This window comes from Gossypium arboreum, chromosome 9 (assembly GCF_025698485.1).
Source record: "Gossypium arboreum isolate Shixiya-1 chromosome 9, ASM2569848v2, whole genome shotgun sequence".
NCBI classification, from domain to species: Eukaryota; Viridiplantae; Streptophyta; class Magnoliopsida; order Malvales; family Malvaceae; genus Gossypium; species Gossypium arboreum.
The window spans coordinates 58,213,066-58,223,636 of record NC_069078.1 but is presented as its reverse complement, the minus strand read 5'-3'; the positions used below and the strand labels follow the sequence as shown (position 1 = coordinate 58,223,636).

General features: G+C 30.4%; 1 protein-coding gene across 1 annotated transcript; it reads right to left on the bottom strand.

The window, feature by feature from the left end:
* Positions 1–4,011: 4,011 nt before the first annotated feature.
* LOC108454720 (uncharacterized) lies at positions 4,012–7,070 on the bottom strand. Its single transcript, XM_017753268.2, has 5 exons — positions 6,795–7,070; positions 6,376–6,490; positions 5,785–5,874; positions 4,832–4,930; positions 4,012–4,282 (listed from the first exon to the last, which is right to left on the bottom strand). The coding sequence occupies exons 1-5, from the start codon at positions 6,860–6,862 to the stop codon at positions 4,181–4,183; spliced, it is 474 nt and encodes a 157-aa protein (XP_017608757.1). The 5' UTR covers positions 6,863–7,070; the 3' UTR covers positions 4,012–4,180.
* Between the last annotated feature and the right edge of the window lie 3,501 nt (positions 7,071–10,571).

Sequence of the window (10,571 nt, the reverse complement as noted above, 5' to 3'; positions counted from 1 at the left end):
ACTTGACTTTTGAAACATACCACTTGAACTTAACCATTCATTCAAATAGCATAAATTATTAAATCAAAATTTATTAAAATAATATATTTGACTCGTAAATATTAAATAATAATATTTACAGACTCACTCGTCAGATTTGTGGCCCTATAACAACTGTTTTCGACATCACTAAAATACGGGTTGTTACAATAGCCTTTATGGTGAGTTATGAAGGGATAGCCTTTATGGCAATTCCTGCAATGATAGTTTTTGTGGCATACTCCAGATGGAATGCTCTTGTGGTATGTCTTAATAGGACTCTCAATGAAGAACTTTGAAAGGATATAGAAAAGTAATGGGTTAATATTGAAAATGTATACTGAACAAGGATGTGAACTTGGTATGTTCGAAGGAAATACCTATCATCTGTGTATGTGTTACTTCTTGAATCATGATAAGGTGTTGGCTAAAAATTTGAAGGATGTAAGTGATGTATCAAATACATTGAATGAAAAGGAGATAGCTTTAGAGTAAGGTATAGTAACTAACACATATAAAGGGATAGAACCCAAGAAAGCATTCGTAAGAGACAAGTTGAAGGTTAAGAACGATGGAATCATTTATATAAATTATCAGTTGCAATGTGCAAATATCATTTAGGTAAATGATGTTTTCCTCACTAAGTTCTTATGAACTTTTCTATATGTGTTATGTTACAGGTGATTTGATGTGGGACTGCGCCAAGAAGGATTGCGCCAGGAGGGACGATGTTAGGACTACGCCAATAAGTGGCATATCGAGTTATTATGCATACAGAATGAGTATGGTGGTGAGTTCGAAGCCTGAATTGTTAAATAGAAATCCATACTTTTGGATATCTACAATAGATTAGGATTTCAATTTAAATATTGTTGTGATTCAATTACCATGTGTGGTAGTTGTATTTTCTTATTGTATATACTTATGTAATTTAGTTTGAAATTTGTAACTAAGAAGGTGTAATTAATTGTAACTTGTTTAAATAGATTAAGTTTTTTGTATATATCCGTTTGGTAATACCCAATATCCAGATCTGGCATAACAGATCGGGTTGAAGGTGTTACATGAAAGATAAATTTTTATAGAACTTACTACCCTTCCTTGTTTGATAGGTTTGCTTATGTTATTTCTATTTGCCCCTGAGTTTGAACATAATTTGAAATGTTGGTAAAAATATTGGCATATATGGCTGCGAATGTGATTGAATTGAAATGCCTTAAAATAGGTAAGTGATGTTATATCTATTGATTGTAACTAGAAGAATGGCAAAGACTGTGAAATGTATCATTCACTCTATGTGTAGTTCAAGTTCTAACTCAATCGATGTAAATTGAAATTTTATATGCGACAATACAGGTTATGAATATGCAAATATGAATGATTTATGCCCATGTGAACTTAGTAAAAGGCTAGGATGCAGTTGACATGCCAATAGGGTTATATGCACATCAAGACCCATTATTTATTATTGATCATCAAGTGTTCATAGTCGCTACGGAGATCTTGGTGTGGTGGAGGGATGTATTTGAATATGTTTAAACATTTGATGCCTACAGGCTTTGCACTTTAGTGCCTTGGTGTGGTGTAATTCACCCACGTGTTCGAGTTTGTTTTACTACAGTTCTATTGGGAGAAATTTTAATATTGAACTTTGAAACGAAAAAATGGAAATGAACTAGATTTGATATGTTAAAAAAGGTATGTGACTAAAATGATAATAGCATGGATTAATGACTTAATGAAAATATATGAATTGGTGATGAACCTATGTGAAATGGTGCAAATTAGTGATGTTTGAGTTATGTTTATCGTGTTTAATGCATATGAATACTTATGATTCTTATGTACGTTTTGTTGTGAGTTAGAGTGCCATATGATAGCTAAATGTATGCATAACCTTTGGTACATAACATGTTCATATATGAGCAAGGTAAGTGTTGTAATTTCCATTTGAACTTACTAAGCATTGAGTGCTTACTTATCGTTGTTTCTGCTATATGTAGATCCCTAACTTGAGAAACTCACTAGGCCGGATCAGGGTGGATAACATACTATCATCAAGATGGTATAAATATGTTCATTCTAGTTCCTAATATTGTGGCATATATATAGGGTCATTTTGTTATGTAAATGATCATCCTTAATGTGAATGTTAATGTTGTGTTTATGGTTAAGGTTATGTTTGCATGTTAAGCTTGATATATGGCTTAGTTGTGTATAGTTTGATTATGCTAATGCCATTTTGATGCTTGAATTCAAGGTTTACATAGACCTTATGTGTTTGAAATTGGAAATGTAGGTAACTCGGTAGGTTAAGGTTGATAAATAGCTTGGATATGTCTAGACTTTGATCATGAGTTTTGTGCCATTTGAGCATTTGATTTCAAAAGTGTGATAAGTTTAATTTGTTATCGTTTGGCATGATATGATGATTTGATGAAATTGAAATGAAATTTTATTATGATGTTTGTCGTTAAAGGTCACAAATTTTGGCAAATTATGTGAAATGATAGGTTGAAACCAAAAGGGATTGAAATTGTTGTATTTTGCTTATAGAGTTGCAACAACATCCTATGGGTGTCACGACACCACCTTTCAATGTCACGACGTGCCCTGTTTGAGGTCACAATACCAATTCGATAAAGTTTGTAAACTTTACATTTTAGTCCTCAAGTCGTGTTACCAACCTATTGTTTTGGAAGTTGCGACATTGTAGCTTTAAAGTTGCGACTCCAGCCCAAAACATTTTGAAACTTTGCAGTTTAGTCCTTCAATGGTCTCAAGTTATGAAAAAAGCTTTCTTAAGCTCGTATAAACCCTAGATAAGATAATGATGTAATGATCATGTCTATGGATATAATGTGTTGAATCAATAGAAATTATGTTGCAATTGATTTTTATTGCTCCGACAACGGTCATGGCATCCTATAACTTGAACCTGACGATCGGATCGGGCAAAGAGTGTTACAATTTGGGTTAGAATTAAAAGGTTTAAGGTAAAATATTAATGGTTAACACATTTATAAAACTAAACTCACACAAGTCATTGTCCAAATATCTTAATTATTACATAATTATTGATTAAATTTCGTTGCCACAATAAACTTTGCAATGCTTAATTTATTCAAGGTAAGCCTAAAAACTATATATTATGAGAAATAAATTCACATATATATTTAATTAATGTTTTTCAAAAATAATATTTAATTATTTAATTAATATATTAAACTCCAAAATAAATTACATTCCATGTCACTAAATTATTAATAAGTTTACTTTTGATTACCCAATTTCAAATTACCTAAAATGATCATTGAATTATTCAAAATTTTCACTTCCATCATTGAACTATTAAAATAATTATTTCCACACCGCTTGCACTAATTAAAACCTCCCTTCCTCTTTTCTTCACTCAAAGTTTTTTTATATAAAATAACTTTTAATATTACTTAATCTATAAATTAAAATTCAAACAATTTTTTTCATATTTTTAACTATAGCCATCAAATTGACTTAAATCTAAAATATATTATTCTACTCGCTAATAAATACAAATTCACCATACCAATCATTAAATCCTTACTTGAAACTTGTTAATCAAATTTCTTTTAAAAAATTAATCCAATCATTTAAATAAAAATTTTATATATAATTTAATGATTTAATAAAACTTTTAAATAATCAAAATTATTTTATAATTTTTAAAATTGAATAATTCTATGCATCAATGTAGAAGCACTTACAATATTTTATTTTTTAAAAAGTTGATTAGAGTTTAGAACGGAATCGAACATTAAAGAAAATTTAAAGAAATGAATGCCATATCCCTATCCAGTTCATAAACATATTGAATCATTTCACTAACAAATGAACCCAAACTAACCTAATAAGTATATTTCCTAATATATCATCTAGAATACCATGAATCCATGATTAAAAGTTCCATGAGATTGGCAAAATCCAAAAAGGTAAACAGCAGATTGAAGGGCAAAATTATGAAATCCTTTTGTGGAACTCAAATTAAATAGCTATGAACTTCGAAAGAACAACAAAGCCTTGATACAAGCATACAGAAACAGATCTAGTTTCACCGAGGTATACAAATTAAGATCGAACGAGAAAAACCAGACCCTCTTCGGTTTTAACCGGACGTGTTACGTCTTCAAACTGTTTTGGTTTTCGGAGCCTTTTTCTTCAGTTGTCTTGTGGGGATTGAGTTCTTCATGCCAATGAAGAACAGCAATGCCCCTAACAGCGCCAAGTTCTAAGAAGAAAAAGAAATTCATTTAGAAACTATTCATTGAAATTTTCATCAAATGACAAATGTACAATTACACTCTAGGAATGGCAAGTGAAGGAAGTAGACAAATGTTTAGGGTAAATATACATTTTAATACCTTAATTTGGCTTCAACTTTAAATTGATACTTAAAACTTGGCCTCAAGTTTCAATCCGGTACCTAAGTACTAACTTGGAGTAAAAAGCCAAGTCCAAGTAATAATTTTAACTACTCTAATTGAACCAAAAGATACTTTAGGTACAAAATTGAACCTTAAAAGTCAAGTTGAAATACCTAATTGGACAAAAAAAAACCTTAAGTACTAACATGAACCATGAAGCGAAATTCAAGTATAAAAATGTATATTTACTAATTATTGTCCACTATCATTTAATAGAAACCGATGCAAAATTCAAGGAGAGAAATTATAAAATAACTAAAACACAATACGGCACAAATATACGTATCAAAATTGTATTAATATAAAATGCCTATACATCAACCCTCATTCCTTGAGGAAATATAAATACCAACCTGTGAGAACTTCGTAAAAAGAAGGCCAAATTCTTTCTTCTCCTTCTCGTAATTGTAGAAGTCATAAACAATGGGAGTAAGAATGAGTTGATGCAAAACCTACAAACGAAGTATATTGTTGTTATCATTTGAATTTCAAAATACACCGTACTCGTTTGAATATCTATGGATATTTTCTTTGAATTGCAAAATACACCGTACTCATTTGAATATCTATGGATATTTTCTTTTTTCTTTTAATTACTATTTGGATGAATTCAAAGCGGATATAAATATAAACTTTCTTATATTGAGTCTATTTTACTTTATCGCAAATAATGAGTCTCCAAACCTATTTGTTATCTGCTTTGTTTTAAATATATTTAATGAATTTAAATATCTAACAAATAATGCTATTTAAATCAAATGTCAGTACAGATCTTAAACAAATTTTAGTTTTAAAGCAATTGTGCATATTCATATTTGAATATTAATAATAATAATAATAAATGTTCTACGTACTACCAGCTCTCTATATAAATATAATTAATTTTTGTAAACATATTTGTGAAACTTCACGTTTTAATAATGGATTAATATTTATTACACTGACAATGTATATTTTATTCTACAATCAATCTTAAAAATTGATATGTATTTTTAAAAATATTTATTAAAAAAAAACTTTACAAATTTTGATTATACCATTTGTTTTTAAAATGTAATAAAATAATAATTGAAATAATTTAATCAAAATAAAAATCTTAAATTAATGTTGTAAAGAAAAGTTTCTTTTATGGGCTAAAATAATAAAACTGCCCTTAAACTTTATAAACTTTATTTTAAGAACACCTCCATACTTTTACTACACTTAAATAAGTGACCTCGTATATTAAGTTTAACCCCAGATAAGCAGTAGCACCAAAAGAAAAGAAAAGCCGGAAAAGCCGGAAAAGTAGGGTATAAAAACATACCAGAAGATAAGCTCCGACGGTGCTGCCACAGGTAAAGAGAATACTCCCAACACCTTTAAAGGCTACAGCAGCAGCAACCACATACTTGATCTGTAAATAATAACCCAAAGAGTTAAGACATTTGAAAAGCTTTATATAATCGTATAATAATAGGGTTTGTTTTAGAGATAATAACGGTTCGAATAGGATTTATTTTTAAAAAAATAAATCGGTGGTTAACGTGCAGTATTTTAATTTTTTTAAAAAATGAATCAAATATCAAGATAATCGAATCGATCTGAACCTAATTTCACCTATTCAGATAGATTTAGTTTATCAGTTTTAAATTTTAAAAAAAAAAAAAAAAACTTCTATGATCATTAGTTTAAATATAAAATATTTATTTTCAGATTATAAAAACTTAGAAAATAATTACAAATTAATAAAAATTCAATTTGATTCAAATAATTGTTTTTTTTAATAGTGAACAAAAATCAAATTGAACCAAATAAATTTATAATATCCAAACTAAAATAGATCCGAACTGAATGCACTACGGATAGTTTAGGCATGATATTTAAAAAACACATCTCGAAGAATAGCAATTCTTACATCAAATTCAGGCACTTGCAACCATGTGTGAGACGACACAGTCTTTGAGAAGACGTTGAACTTTGGCCTCAGCTCCTTCACCGCTGGACCACCATCGACGCCAAATTCATTGAACCTGAACAAATTAACTATTAGACTTAATGAAGAGCTAAGTTTATATATTCATCATTTGACTCAAAATTGAATATACATTAAAAAAAATTTGAATAAGTATAAATAGTAGAAATATATATTTGCTCAGTCTTCCAAATGTAAATCAAATAAGAAAGAAGTCGTCATTAATTAAAGTATAAATAAACTTTTAAAAGTTCAGAAAAACTAAATCAAGATCTAAACTATCTCGCTTCTTTTTACTCTTTTCTCGAGAATCACATTAGAAAACACAAAAAAGAAATTACAGATCTGGAAATGAAGCTTACTCTTGCCAAGCAGAGAGGATGAACACTGACGCAAAAAGAACCCTTCCGATGAAAGAAACCAGCGCCATTTTTCTGATTAATATCTTCAAAGAATATATAGAAAAAATCTTTAAACAAATGTTCTCGAAAATGAGAAGAAATTGCTGTCGGGAAGCAGAGACAAGAGAGTAAAGAAAATGCAACAGCCGGCAATTTTTATAGAGAGAGAGGAGAAAGTTCTGAGGAAGAAAAGACGTACTCGCGCGAGTATGATAATGTTTAAACACTCGCGGAAGATACAGTGGGAAACTCGTCGATTTAACCAATCAGTTTCACTGGTTCGAGAAATGGAAAGGGATGACGTGGACGAAAGTGGGGAGCGAGTTCAGTTATTGGTTACCACAATTTCCTTATAGTTTAGTTTAATTTACGATCGTAGCCATCACGAGATCCGTTTTTATTTTAATTTTTTATTTTTCTTGCTTTTTATTTTGCCGGTCTTTTGGTTCAACTTTTTGAAATTTGAATGCGGTAGTATGTTCAAAAAGTTCCCGAAAAGCAAAAGGAAATTTAACAAAGATAAAGAATTTTATTAATATCAATAAATTTTAAAATGATTTATAATTTTAAATTCTATTCAAAAATATATTAGACATTTTTTTTTGTGATACAAGAGATTAAATAATAATAATAATAAAACTTAAGTACTATATTTCACTCTCAACCATATCTTCAAGAAGGAAACTTTTCGTCCTAGACAAAAATCTTTTAAAGGCATGCAATTCAGGCATCATACTTCATATGGTTATTATATACGGAGATACATAAATTTGATAATTTTATCTATATGGTATTTAAATTTTTTGAACCTAATTAAAACCTAAAATTGGTAACTATAAGCTAAAATGGTACTTTTTAAAGAACCTTAATGACACTATTAACTTTTATCAATCTGACCAATAATTATGCATCACGTGTCCAATTTTATCAAATCACTTAAAATACTATTTATATATTCAAGAATTTAAATAAAATAATTTTTAAATAAGTGTACATGTCTCAAGGTTAATTATTTTCTTCTCTAAAATGGCAATGGCTTCAAGCAGTGGCCTAGAAATTATCTATGTGTTCTTTCTTTTATATCTCATGTTTTGAGTTTACAAAGACGGACTCATCTAATTACTACGAAAAGTGGTAACAGTGCCATAGTCCGACAGCCCTCGAACCAACGATTGATCTAAAGACACATCGATGCCTCTCTCATCGTCGACTCATCATTTCCTCTCCAAAACTGATGTGATCATGGGCACAAGCACTGTGTTGAATTCCAAAGAGTCTTTGAAAGTTGAAATTGGGCCAAATGTTAATGGTTCCTTTGCACAAGGAATGTCTAGGACCTTATAAGATCCATTACAAGTGCCTATTAGGCCAATCACAAGGGCTCGAGCTAAACAATTTAGAGAAGCTCTTAATGGCACGATTTGTGGGCTTTAGAACAATGGTCAAAGTTAGTCACCTTCAAGATGGGTCGAATGTTGTTCTAAGAATGGTTCATGTAGTCCAAATGTTGAATGAACATCCAAGTGGGCTTGGGTTACCCATTTGACCACATTGAATTATTTAGAACACTTCTTTATCTTTTATTAATACTTTAATAAGCATTGCATTTCATTTTGACCGCAGCTTAGCTAGTCTTTATTTGTGTGCTTGAGTATGTGCGTGTTACTTAAGCTTATGTTGTGTGTTTTGTTTTACAATATGGTTGTTATTTTGTTTTATATTAGTATAAGTCACGTTTATATGTTTTAGTTATGTTAAAGTGTTATATACGTGTTAATTGTCTTTTCTTGTCACTTATGTTAGTTAAATTGTTGCCTTGTTCTAAAATGATCTAATGGCACTTCTATTTATACCATTTTTAGGTACATTCGGCTGGCCATTCAAGTATCCTATGCCCCCTTGCATTTCGTCTAGATTCATGCACAAGCAATATTCAAAGATCCTATAAGTTCAAGCATTCATCAAACCTTAAGTGACCATTCATATTCCATGACTAAATGCAATGATACATGTGCCTAATTGTCATGGATGGATTCAAGGTATTATTTTACCTTGCATGGACGTGTCTAAAGGAAGAGATTGTGCCTATTTGAAGATTCATGGACTATACATGCATGTACGACAAGAGGGAAGCATATCATTAAATGCATAAATATTGAATGTGAATATACATGTATCTACACAATAAGGATGAATTTGCCCATTTATACACTTCAAAAGGGGTACGAATTGCCTCTTCAAGCACCCAAATGATTCATGAACATCCAAGGATGATGAGTGTGACCATTTGGTCATACATTGCACCCATAAGTTCATGAATTTCACTACACATTGTACGACACACATACATGTATACACATTAATAGTCGAATGTGTCCAATGGTGTGCCTAAGTCTATGAATAACTTTGACATTTCATTTGTAAAGGTTAATCAATCAACTTTTGAATACAAATCATATTGTGAAAGTTTATCTCTTGGTTCTTCATTGAACTTTCAAACTTATCAAAACTTCAATTTTGTGACGTTCACTTGTCATATCATTCCCCTTCTTATCCCTTTTTGAAGCGTGGCGACACCAATCCTTTTTATACCAAGGTTTCGGTATTTTTCAAGTTTAAACGAGTCATGTTCATATATAACTCGGTTCATTAAAACTTCTAAGCATCTCGGGTTAATGTCTTTTTATCCGTTTGTTCTTGTTCAAGATGATCCGTCGTAAATGTGAATTTCTAACTTCAAGTATGGGTCTCGTTAATATAGTATCGAGGTTCTATTTCGGTTCAAGAAATCACATAAAAAACTATAGACCCTAATCTTTTGTAATTTGATTTAGAAGTTTTATCTACATCAAAAATTTTATGCATCAATTTTGGTATTTATTAACAGATGTTTTATGCATAAAGTATCAGAAGTTTAGAGTTGTTTTCGCAAGTTTTAGTCTCTATCAGTTTCACTTACAGTTCCAAAATGTACTAACTATAGTGTTTTCAAGTACACTATCAATAATGTTTCTAGAATTTTCTATCAGAAATCAAAAATACTTACAGGATCGGCGTCGGAGACTCGGTGTACCACATACTTACTTTAGAATGTTTAAAATCTTTTGAAAACTAATTCTTTAAAAATAAATTTTGAACCCAAAATCCATAGCCGAGTTTTGCAACATGACTCTGATACCACTAAATGTAACACCTCAAACCCAGCCTAGACGTTATGGCCGAATCTGGAGGTGTCACATGAAAATAGTTGGAGAACAGTTGTCATTAAGTTAAAATTTTTCCAATTCATTAGCCTTTATCGCTCTTATTAATTTCAAAGCTCTCTTTTGTTTGGTCCTTTAAAGATAAAACATGTTATTTAGCGGAAGCTTATAAAATCATTAAGTTTAGGAAAATCATTTGATATTTTTAGGAAACATGTTTTTAGTTAAAAATCGTCGTGGTGAAAAGTAAGTTAAAGCCAAACCCAAAAACCCAACCAAACAGTTTTAAACAGTCGAGAGAGTCCCTAAAAAATACAACTCTCAAATCTCAACCCTAAGCTTAATAAAAACTATAAACAAAATAAAATAAAACAGTTATGACAAGTGGTCATCGTCGAGTCATCTGTTGCACCGATTCGCCTAACTGTGTGGATTACCTGAACAGAGTAAACAAAAATGAGTGAGTTTAGGTAAATTTAGTGTGTAACCCTACAGAATTAAGCATGCACACAACAGAGAGTCAGAGTAAATCATA